The sequence below is a fragment of the Leptodactylus fuscus genome, chromosome 3 (genome assembly GCF_031893055.1).
Source record: "Leptodactylus fuscus isolate aLepFus1 chromosome 3, aLepFus1.hap2, whole genome shotgun sequence".
Taxonomy (NCBI): Eukaryota; Metazoa; Chordata; class Amphibia; order Anura; family Leptodactylidae; genus Leptodactylus; species Leptodactylus fuscus.
In genome coordinates this window covers 225,062,069-225,075,124 of record NC_134267.1, presented here as the reverse complement: position 1 = coordinate 225,075,124, position 13,056 = coordinate 225,062,069, and the positions used below count along the sequence as shown (strand labels likewise).

The 13,056-nt window shown below is 43.5% G+C and overlaps 1 protein-coding gene across 1 annotated transcript in view; it reads right to left on the bottom strand.

Moving 5' to 3' along the window:
- CLIC5 (chloride intracellular channel 5) overlaps positions 1–12,183 on the bottom strand; it is a 72,707-nt gene extending 60,524 nt beyond the window's left edge. Inside the window, exon 1 of the mRNA XM_075269246.1 lies at positions 11,854–12,183. Within this exon, the coding sequence (XP_075125347.1) occupies positions 11,854–11,916 (63 nt within the window). The 5' untranslated portion in view covers positions 11,917–12,183. The remainder of the gene's footprint in view (positions 1–11,853) is intronic.
- Positions 12,184–13,056: the final 873 nt, after the last annotated feature.

The window sequence follows — 13,056 nt, the reverse complement described above, 5'->3', positions numbered from 1 at the left end:
ATATAACCCTATATATCACAGAGCTCAGCTTCTCTCCTCTATCATATAACCCTATATATCACAGAGCTCAGCTTCTCTCCTCTATCATATAACCTATATATCACAGAGCTCAGCTTCTCTCCTCTATCATATAACCCTATATATCACAGAGCTCAGCTTCTCTCCTCTATCATATAACCCTATATATCACAGAGCTCAGCTTCTCTCTCTCTATCTATCATATAACCCTATATATCACAGAGCTCAGCTTCTCTCCTCTATCATATAACCCTATATATCACAGAGCTCAGCTTCTCTCCCTCTATCATATAACCCTATATATCACAGAGCTCAGCTTCTCTCCTCTATCATATAACCCTATATATCACAGAGCTCAGCTTCTCTCCCTCTATCATATAACCTATATATCACAGAGCTCAGGTTCTCTCCTCTATCATATAACCCTATATATCACAGAGCTCAGCTTCTCTCCTCTGTCATATAATCCTATATATCACAGAGCTCAGCTTCTCTCCTCTATCATATAATCCTATATATCATAGAGCTCAGCTTCTCTGCCTGTATCATATAACCCTATATATCATACAGCTCAGCTTCTCTCCCTCTATCATATAACCCTATATATCACAGAGCTCAGCTTCTCTCCTCTATCATATAACCTATATATCACAGAGTTCAGCTTCTCTCCTCTATCATATAACCCTATATATCACATAGCTCAGCTTCTCTCCTCTATCATATAACCCTATATATCACAGAGCTCAGCTTCTCTCCTCTATCATATAACCCTATATATCACAGAGCTCAGCTTCTCTCCCTCTATCATATAACTCTATATATCACACAGCTCAGCTTCTCTCCTCTATCATATAACCCTATATATCACACAGCTCAGCTTCTCTCCTCTATCATATAACCCTATATATCACAGAGCTCAGCTTCTCTCCTCTATCATATAACCCTATATATCACAGAGCTCAGCTTCTCTCCTCTATCATATAACCCTATATATCACAGAGCTCAGCTTCTCTCTCTCTATCTATCATATAACCCTATATATCACAGAGCTCAGCTTCTCTCCTCTATCATATAACCCTATATATCACAGAGCTCAGCTTCTCTCCCTCTATCATATAACCCTATATATCACAGAGCTCAGCTTCTCTCCTCTATCATATAACCCTATATATCACAGAGCTCAGCTTCTCTCCCTCTATCATATAACCTATATATCACAGAGCTCAGGTTCTCTCCTCTATCATATAACCCTATATATCACAGAGCTCAGCTTCTCTCCTCTGTCATATAATCCTATATATCACAGAGCTCAGCTTCTCTCCTCTATCATATAATCCTATATATCATAGAGCTCAGCTTCTCTGCCTGTATCATATAACCCTATATATCACAGAGCTCAGCTTCTCTCCTCTATCATATAACCTATATATCACAGAGTTCAGCTTCTCTCCTCTATCATATAACCCTATATATCACAGAGCTCAGCTTCTCTCTATCTATCATATAACCCTATATATCACAGAGCTCAGCTTCTCTCCTCTATCATATAACCCTATATATCACAGAGCTCAGCTTCTCTCCCTCTATCATATAACCCTATATATCACAGAGCTCAGCTTCTCTCCTCTATCATATAACCCTATATATCACAGAGCTCAGCTTCTCTCCCTCTATCATATAACCTATATATCACAGAGCTCAGCTTCTCTCCTCTATCATATAATCCTATATATAATAGAGCTCAGCTTCTCTCCCTGTATCATGTAACCCTATATATCACAGAGCTCACCTTCTCTACTCTATCATATAACCCTATATATCACAGAGCTCAGGTTCTCTCCTCTATCATATAACCTACATATCACAGAGCTCAGCTTCTCTCCTCTGTCATATAATCCTATATATCACAGAGCTCAGCTTCTCTCCTCTATCATATAATCCTATATATCATAGAGCTCAGCTTCTCTCCCTGTATCATATAACCCTATATATCATACAGCTCAGCTTCTCTCCCTCTATCATATAACCCTATATATCACAGAGTTCAGCTTCTCTCCTCTATCATATAACCCTATATATCACAGAGCTCAGCTTCTCTCCTCTATCATATAATCCTATATATAATAGAGCTCAGCTTCTCTCCCTGTATCATATAACCCTATATATCATACAGCTCAGCTTCTCTCCCTCTATCATATAACCCTATATATCACAGAGCTCACCTTCTCTACTCTATCATATAACCCTATATATCACAGAGCTCAGGTTCTCTCCTCTATCATATAACCTATATATCACAGAGCTCAGCTTCTCTCCTCTGTCATATAATCCAATATATCACAGAGCTCAGCTTCTCTCCTCTATCATATAATCCTATATATCATAGAGCTCAGCTTCTCTCCCTGTATCATATAACCCTATATATCATACAGCTCAGCTTCTCTCCCTCTATCATATAACCCTATATATCACAGAGTTCAGCTTCTCTCCTCTATCATATAACTCTATATATCACAGAGCTCAGCTTCTCTCCCTCTATCATATAACCCTATATATCACAGAGCTCAGCTTCTCTCCTCTATAATATAACCCTATATATCACAGAGCTCAGCTTCTCTCCTCTATCATATAACCCTATATATCACAGAGCTCAGCTTCTCTCCTCTATCATATAACCCTATATATCACAGAGCTCAGCTTCTCTCCCTCTATCATATAACTCTATATATCACACAGCTCAGCTTCTCTCCTCTATCATATAACTCTATATATCACAGAGCTCAGCTTCTCTCCTCTATCATATAACCCTATATATCACAGAGCTCAGCTTCTCTCCTCTATTATATAACCCTATATATCACAGGGCTCAGCTTCTCTCCTCTATCATATAATCCTATATATCACAGAGCTCAGCTTCTCTCCTCTATCATATAACCCTATATATCACAGAGCTCAGCTTCTCTCCTCTATTATATAACCCTATATATCACAGGGCTCAGCTTCTCTCCTCTATCATATAACCCTATATATCACACAGCTCAGCTTCTCTCCTCTATTATATAACCCTATATATCACAGGGCTCAGCTTCTCTCCTCTATCATATAACCCTATATATCACACAGCTCAGCTTATCTCCTCTATAATATAACCCTATATATCACACAGCTCAGCTTCTCTCCTCTATCATATAACCCTATATATCACACAGCTCAGCTTCTCTCCTCTATCATATAACCCTATATATCACAGAGCTCAGCTTCTCTCCACTATTATATAACCCTATATATCACAGGGCTCAGCTTCTCTCCTCTATCATATAACCCTATATATCACACAGCTCAGCTTCTCTCCTCTATCATATAACCCTATATATCACACAGCTCAGCTTCTCTCCTCTATCATATAACCCTATATATCACACAGCTCAGCTTCTCTCCTCTATCATATAACCCTATATATCACAGAGCTCAGCTTCTCTCCTCTATTATATAACCCTATATATCACAGGGCTCAGCTTCTCTCCTCTATCATATATCCCTATATATCACACAGCTCAGCTTCTCTCCTCTATCATATAACCCTATATATCACACAGCTCAGCTTCTCTCCTCTATTATATAACCCTATATATCACAGGGCTCAGCTTCTCTCCTCTATCATATAACCCTATATATCACACAGCTCAGCTTCTCTCCTCTATCATATAACCCTATATATCACACAGCTCAGCTTCTCTCCTCTATCATATAACCCTATATATCACACAGCTCAGCTTCTCTCCTCTATTATATAACCCTATATATCACAGGGCTCAGCTTCTCTCCTCTATCATATAACCCTATATATCACACAGCTCAGCTTCTCTCCTCTATCATATAACCCTATATATCACAGAGTTCAGCTTCTCTCCTCCATCATATAACCCTATATATCACAGAGCTCAACTTCTCTCCCTCTATCATATAACCCTATATATCACAGAGCTCAGCTTCTCTCCCTCTATCATATAACCCTATATATCACATAGCCCAGCTTCTCTCCCTCTATCATATAACCCTATATATCACAGAGCTCAGCTTCTCTCCTCTATCATATAACCCTATATATCACAGAGCTCAGCTTCTCTCCTATATCATATAACTCTATATATCACATAGCTCAGCTTCTCTCCCTCTATCATATAACCCTATATATCACAGAGCTCAGCTTCTCTCCTCTATCATATACCCCTATATATCACAGAGCTCAGCTTCTCTCCCTCTATCACATCCTGCTGTCAGAAACAGAAGTCTTTTTATAGATCTCAGGCCTATGCACACTTATGAGGTGGCCCCTGAGTGTCTTTTACCATTGGGCTTGTTTCATGAGAAGAGGAGAGTCCTGCTTTTCTCCTATGTATTACAGGAGACCTGAGGTCAGCTCTACACCCCATATAGCTATGCCAATAGGATGCGCTTCAAATAGAGGATGACACGATATCTCTCCATACTACATGCAAATACAGAAATTTGGCTGTAGATGTGGTCACTTCTGGGCATGTTCTCCTATCTGTCTGTAGCTGACATCTGCACCTGCATATACTGTAACATAGAGATGTTTCCTGTTGTTGGTTCAGATAGCGTGTACAAGGTCCAAGACTATGATAGATGAGCTATCTGGAAAAATCACAGGATATTATGTGCCGGTGTGGAGAGGATACAAGTAGTGTCTGAATCTTTTCTATATAGAACATTGCTTTACAGGAATAGGGACACATAAGAGTAAGCTTATAGTCACACCTTGGACCGTAAAGACTCTTCACACCAATACGGGTAGAATAATACTGTAAATGGCACATATATACAGATTTTATATCAGAAGCCCAGGGGCCACACATGATGATACTTGCACACACTGGTCACTCAGTACAGCAGGAGCTCAAGATCAGATGGGACCAGACAAGGCACTCATTTGAGCCCATTTAGTGGCTGCAAACATGCTCTCAATGGGATAATATATAGATGCAAGAGTTAGGTTCCCTTTAAATCCCCTTAAAGGGAGTCTATCACCAAAACCAGAATATAAACCCAGTCCTGCAGGCAGATATGTTAAAAAGTGTTTTCCCCCTACAAATCGCTGCCTCCATTGCCAAGAAACCACCTTTTTTTGTCAATGTGTAAATTAATTCTTTGGAGCAACAAGGGTGTAGCCATTGCTCCCAAGAGATAAGCAGTCAAGCTGCCATTGCTCTACAAAGCTTATATGCGTATTGAAAACAAGGGTGATATCTTGGCAATGAAGTCATGGGTTCAGAAAGGGAAAAGATTGTTTGATTTAGGCAACCGTAACCTATCTATCTGCAGGGGTTGATATGCTGGTTCTGGTGACACTAACCTACCTATCTGCAGGGCTGGGATGATATGCTGGTTCTGGTGACACTAACCTATCTATCTGCAGGGCTGGGATGATATGCTGGTTCTGGTGACACTAACCTATCTATCTGCAGGGCTGGGTTGATATGCTGGATCTGGTGACACTAACCTATCTATCTGCAGGGCTGTGGTGATATGCTGGGTCTAGTGACACTAACCTATCTATCTGCAGGGCTGGGGTGATATGCTGGATCTGGTGACACTAACCTATCTATCTGCAGGGCTGGGGTGATATGCTGGTTCTCGTGACACTAACCTATCTATTTGCAGGACTGGGCTGATATGCTGGGTCTGGTGACACTAACCTATCTATCTGCGGGGGGTTGGGGTGATATGCTGGTTTTAGTGACCGTAACCTATCTATATGCAGGGCTGGGGTGATAAGCTGGGTCTGGTGACACTGACCTATCTATCTGCAGGGCTGGGGTCATATACTGGTTCTGGTGACACTAACCTATCTATCTGCAGGGGTTGATATGCTGGTTCTGGTGACACTAACCTATCTATCTGCAGGGGTGGATATGCTGGGTCTGGTGACACTAACCTATCTATCTGTAGGGCTGGGGTGATATGCTGGTACTGGTGACACTAACCTATCTATCTACAGGGCTGGGGTGATATGTTGGGTTCTGGTGACACTAACCTATCTATCTGCAGGGCTGGGGTGATATGTTGGGTTCTGGTGACACTAACCTATCTATCTGCAGGGCTGGGGTGATATGCTGGTTCTGATGACACTAACCTATCTATCTGCAGGGGTGGATATGCTGGGTCTGGTGACAGTAACCTATCTATCTGCAGGGCTGGGGTGATATACTGGGGTCTGGTGACACTAACCTATCTATCTGCAGGACTGGGGTGATATGCTGGTACTGGTGACACTAACCTATCTATCTGCAGGGCTGGGGTGATATGCAAGGTTCTGGTGACAGTAACCTATCTATCTGCAGGGCTGGGGTGATATGCTGGTTCTGGTGACACTAACCTATCTATCTGCAGGGCTGGGGTGATATACTGGGGTCTGGTGACAGTAACCTATCTATCTGCAGGGCTGTGGTGATATGCTGGTTCTGGTGACACTAACCTATCTATCTGCAGGGTTGGGGTGAGATGCTGGTTCTGGTGACACTAACCTATCTATCTGAAGGGGTGGATATGCTGGTTCTGGTGACAGACTCCCTTTAAAGGTGAGAGAAGCAAAGTTATTTCCCATTTCTAGCAAATTCTTGTAAGAATATGAAAACAAGGAAAGGGAACAAGTCCTGGAAAATCCGGATATAAAAATTGGCTGCTTTTTCCTTGGGATGTGCTGACTGGAGCTGTCAGTACAGGACTAGTCACATGTAATATTACTGGATTGTTCTGTATTACTGCAGGCAATAGGAGGTCATTCTGTAGCCCCAGTTGCCAAACCAGGCACTTGAAAAGGGCATCAAAAATGGCGCAGCTATTTTTGTAAACATGTTGCACGTCATGTAACTTGCAAGCCACGCACCTATTTTCAGAGGTTGACTTGGCACACCAACATTGATAAATAAGCCATCCCGAAAAAAAAAGCAAAGCACATGTCAACTTTGTTATCTTGGTTTCCACTGAAACAGGTGCAGGGATTGCCCATATCAGAGCCTTCTCTTGTACCGAACCCTACAGACGTGCAAGCGCAGCGCCACGCATCATGGATTTTCCTGCAGTGCTTTTCACAGAAAGTTTGCAGAGACAACCCATTAGAACTGCCTGAAATACTTGAAGTACAGGACTCGACTATCTCGAGGACTCCCATTTAATTGAATGGTGCCTATATGTGTAATACTTCTTCTTGCCTTTAGTGGCGCTCCATTATAAACAAGAACTTGCTCACGGGTTACTTTCCAGAGCTACAAAGGGCATCTCTTGCTCTGGAGGACTTAGCATGTCCTTGTATTTCACAGCCAGTTAATCATAATGGACACTGTGCAATACTTCATGTTCCCTGCGGAGGCGCTGCAGGGATATTAAACACTTACTGAGGGACTCCCCCACAGATTACAGCTGATCGCTGGGAATCCCTATAGTAAGATACCTGGTTAGCATTACTACGGATGGCACTTTGTAGGTTGGACTCGCTTACAGGACTTTTTGGAGCCTAATAACTTCGACTTATTTGTATATATGGCCTACAACATAACCGGCCGTACACACAACGGACGGAACGTCACACAGAAGTTGTATTTTGTGGTATTTGGTGAGATTGCATATCCATAGAGATGAATAAGTGAAAGTGCAAGTGCAATGTTTCTATTACGGTCGTGACTCAAACAGGGAAATGTTTGGCGTCTTGGAGTCACATGATCACATTACACGTTACGTACGCGGCATTCCATTAGAGCAAAGTGACGGCCACATGATGAGTCTGATAACGACAACATGGAGAATATGCCGGTTACTCTAAAAATTTGTATACATTTTTCAGGAAACCAGAAAATACACCTTATGAGTATATAACCTCTCCCTTCACTGAGGTCCACAACGCGTGAGCACCTTATACCGCTCGCCTTGCCACAGTCACAAATCCCAAACAAATTAGAAAACAGACACAAACTGAACTCTAATTACAAGACCCTAAGAGAAAAATCACCTGTCTTAAAGGGAGTGTGTCACCATAACCAGCATATCACCCCAGCCCTGCAGATAGATAGGTTAGGGTCACCAGAACCAGCATATCACCTCAGTCCTGCAGATAGATAGGTTAGTGTCATCAGAACCAGCATATCACCCATCCCTGCAGATAGATAGGTTAGTGTCACCAGAACCAGAATATCACCTCAGTCCTGCAGATAGATAGGTTAATGTCACCAGAACCAGCATATCACCCCAGCCCTGCAGATAGATAGGTTAGTGTCACCAGAACCAGAATATCACCTCAGTCCTGCAGATAGATAGGTTAATGTCACCAGAACCAGCATATCACCCCAGCCCTGCAGATAGATAGGTTAGGGTCACCAGAACCAGCATATCACCTCAGTCCTGCAGATAGATAGGTTAATGTCACCAGAACCAGCATATCACCCCAGCCCTGCAGATAGATAGGTTAGTGTCACCAGACCCCAGCATATCACCCCAGTCCTGCAGATAGATAGGTTAGTATCACCAGACTCCAGTATATCACCCCAGCCCTGCAGCTAGATAGGTTACTGTCACCAGACCCAGCATATCACCTCAGCCCTGCAGATAGATAGGTTAGTGTCACCAGACCCCAGCATATCACCTCAGTCCTGCAGATAGATAGGTTAATGTCACCAGAACCAGCATATCACCCCAGCCCTGCAGATAGATAGGTTACTGTCACCAGACCCAGCATATCACCTCAGCCCTGCAGATAGATAGGTTAGTGTCACCAGACTCCAGCATATCACCCCAGCCCTGCAGATAGATAGGTTAATGTCACCAGAACCAGCATATCACCCCAGCCCTGCAGATAGATAGGTTAGGGACACCAGAACCAGCATATCACCTCAGTCCTGCAGATAGATAGGTTAATGTCACCAGAACCAGCATATCACCCCAGCCCTGCAGATAGATAGGTTACTGTCACCAGACCCCAGCATATCACCCCAGTCCTGCAGATAGATAGGTTAGTATCACCAGACTCCAGTATATCACCCCAGCCCTGCAGATAGATAGGTTACTGTCACCAGACCCAGCATATCACCTCAGCCCTGCAGATAGATAGGTTAGTATCACCAGACTCCAGTATATCACCCCAGCCCTGCAGATAGATAGGTTAATGTCACCAGAACCAGCATATCACCCCAGCCCTGCAGATAGATAGGTTAGTGTCACCAGACCCCAGCATATCACCTCAGTCCTGCAGATAGGTTAATGTCACCAGAACCAGCATATCACCCCAGCCCTGCAGATAGATAGGTTACTGTCACCAGACCCAGCATATCACCTCAGCCCTGCAGATAGATAGGTTAGTGTCACCAGACTCCAGCATATCACCCCAGCCCTGCAGATAGATAGGTTAATGTCACCAGAACCAGCATATCACCCCAGCCCTGCAGATAGATAGGTTAGGGTCACCAGAACCAGCATATCACCTCAGTCCTGCAGATAGATAGGTTAATGTCACCAGAACCAGCATATCACCCCAGCCCTGCAGATAGATAGGTTAGTGTCACAAGAACCAGCATATCACCCCAGCCCTGCAGATAAATAGGTTAGTGTCACCAGACCCCAGCATATCACCCCAGTCCTGCAGATAGATAGGTTACTGTCACCAGACCCAGCATATCACCTCAGCCCTGCAGATAGATAGGTTAGTGTCACCAGACCCAGAATATCACCCCAGCCCTGCAGATAGATAGGTTAATGTCACCAGAACCAGCATATCACCCCAGCCCTGCAGATAGATAGGTTAATGTCACCAGAACCAGCATATCCCCCCAGCCCTGCAGGAAGATAGGTTACTGTCACTAGAACCAGTATATCACCCCAGTACTGCAGATAGATAGGTTACTGTCACTAGAACCAGCATATCACCCCAGCCCTGCAGATAGATAGGTTAGGGTCACTAGAACCAGCATATCACCCCAGCCTTGCTTTTTTTTCGGGATGGCTTATTTATCAATGTTGTTGTGCCGAGTCAACCTCTGAAAATAGGTGCGTGGCTTGCAAGTTACATGACGTGCAACATGTTTACAAAAATAGCTGCCCCATTTTTTATGCCCTTTTCAAGTGCCTGGTTTGGCAACTGGGGCTACAGAATGACCTCCTATTGCCTGCAGTAATACAGAACAATCCAGTAATATTACATGTGACTAGTCCTGTACTGACAGCTCCAGTCAGCACATCCCAAGGAAAAAGCAGCCAATTTTTATATCCAGATTTTCCAGGACTTGTTCCCTTTCCTTGTTTTCATATTTTTACAAGAATTTGCTAGGAATGGGGAATTACTTTGCTTCTCTCACCTTAAAGGGAGTCTGTCACCAGAACCAGCATATCCACCCCTGCAGACAGATAGGTTAGTGTCACCAGAACCCAGAATATCAGCCCAGCCCTGCAGATAGATAGGTTAACATCACCTGAATCATACAGTGTTTTCCCCTTGTGTATCAGAGTCTTCGTGGCTGAGATATCGCTGTTTTTCTTTATATGGAAATGAACTATTTGGAGCAATGAGGGTTTGCCATTGCTCCGAAGAGGTAAGCAGCAATACAGAGAATCAATCAGGAGATTTTTTTTATTGCTTCTCCATATTTACATATTTTTCTTAATCTAGAATATTCGTTAATCTGCCAGCCCTATTACTGTCAGATTAAAGGGAGCCTACCCCCAAGCATATTCAGCTATCACTGCCGTGTTACAGTGATAAAGAACATAACTTCGTTTGACCATATATATCACTGTGATGTCTTATGCAAATGAGGCATCTAGTGCACTGGGGGCGGGTCTTCAGCTCCATGGAGCACTGCTCTTGACACTCAGACCCTTACCACCCCCTCCATGCCTGACATCCAGGCCCCCCACCGATCAGCTGTTTGAAGATACTGCTGCATTCATCCGAGGAGAAAACCAAGAACAGCATTGTACACTGTATAGTGGTTGTGTTTGGTATTGTAGCTCAGCCCCATTCACTTGAATGGGACTGAGTTGCAAAAAGGTCACGTGAGTGATGAACGTGATGTCACTTGGCCTATTAAGTTACTGCAGGGTACCCCCTCTGATTTTCAATTGTTGACCCACTTTATGGATAGGTCATCCATGAAAAAGACCTGGAAAACACCTTTAGGCCGGGGCACCACATAGCGTAAGCGCCGCAGTTTGCCTGCAACAGAAACGCCGTGGGACAAAGTGCAGTATTTTACATTCACAACAAAGTGGGTATGGGATCTAATCTGCGCATCGGACAAGCTCTGCCAACTATCTGTGCAAAGCGCTGCGGGAAGATCCTGGATGCATTGCCGCCACGGTTTTTCCCTGCAGGATGCCACGTGGGGCCTTCGCTTTAGGCTGTAGCCCCAAGTTGCGTAAATGCCGCAGTTTTTTGGTCTAAATTGCATTACAACAAACAATTACATATTCAAGGATTAAATTAGTTCAAAAATATTCAGCAAAAAAAATCTGAAAAAAATAAATAATATTCAATAGCACGTAATCTATAAGATACGTAGAGTATAGGGAGCGCACCTGGATGATAACTCCGCTGACCCCATCCCCGGTTCCCTCTGCCAGCCCAGCTCTTGTCTGACATGTAATTAAAATTCTAATGAGTCTGGAAACAAACAGAACTCTGCGCAAACAAAAGACGTCAAAAGCGTCCAAAACACAAAAACATGAAATCTGCTTAGTCCACAAACATAAGGGACCGGCTGGAATTCTTGTACGTTATCCCAATGGGTCAGCCAAGACTCATCCCTGTCCCCGATACACCCTGGGACTTACCTTTACAAACAGTTCGATCTCTGGGTCCTTATCCTCTCCATTCGTCGGAGCACAATTGGACATTTTGGTGAAATTTATATTTTCTTAATTTTTTTTTTTCTCGCAGTAAAACAAAACAAAAAAAGAGAAATAAATTCAATTTAAAAAAAAGTAAAATCGGTGGAGTTTTTGCAAAAATCTATCCTGTCAGTAAGTGAGGTTTGGGAGGCATCGTCTGGTTTGGGGATCAGCAGGAGACCTGAGTGTTGTGCAGGGCAGACATGATCCAGCGCTGCTTCTATGGCAGAGCAACAAGTCCCCGGCTGGATACTGGATCCTCATCTGTCAGTGATCACTTGTCACTGACAGACCAAAATAACCCTCAGCAAAGAGCAGAGGAGGGGCCGGGGATGGCCGGGCTACACCTATGGCAGGCCCATGTGCCAGGCAGGCCCTCCTCCCACTACAGTGTGCACAGGGCTCAGGAGAGCAGAGCAAGCGGCAAACACCAAGATACACCAGAATAATAATAATGTAACAAATAGAATACGGGTAGAACAATATTTATACAACTGTAACAGAATTATTACAGGATTATTCTCCATCTAAATGAAAGTTTTAGAATTAATGTAACACCGTTCTAAATCACATAAATAGTTAGGTTATGATGTTCTGCAGCAGCTGAGGTATGTATTAGAAGGTTGTGCAGCAGCTGAGGTATGTATTAGAAGGTTGTGCAGCAGCTGAGGTGTGTATTGTGAGGTTCTGCAGCAGCTGAGGTGTGTATTGTGAGGTTCTGCAGCAGCTGAGGTGTGTATTATGTTGTTCTGCAGCAGCTGAGGTGTGTATTATGAGGTTCTGCAGCAGCTGAGGTGTGTATTATGAGGTTCTGCAGCAGCTGAGGTGTGTATAATGATGTTCTGCAGCAGCTGAGGTGTGTATTATGATGATCTGCAGCAGCTGAGGTGTGTATTATGATGTTCTGCAGCAGCTGAGGTGTGTATTATGAGGTTCTGCAGCAGCTGAGGTGTGTATTATGATGTTCTGCAGCAGCTGAGGTGTGTATTGTGAGGTTCTGCAGCAGCGGAGGTGTGTATTATGATGATCTGCAGCAGCTGAGGTGTGTATTATGATGTTCTGCAGCAGCTGAGGTGTGTATTATGATGTTCTGCAGCAACTGAGGTGTGTATTATGAGGTTCTGCAGTAGCTGAGGTGTGTATTAT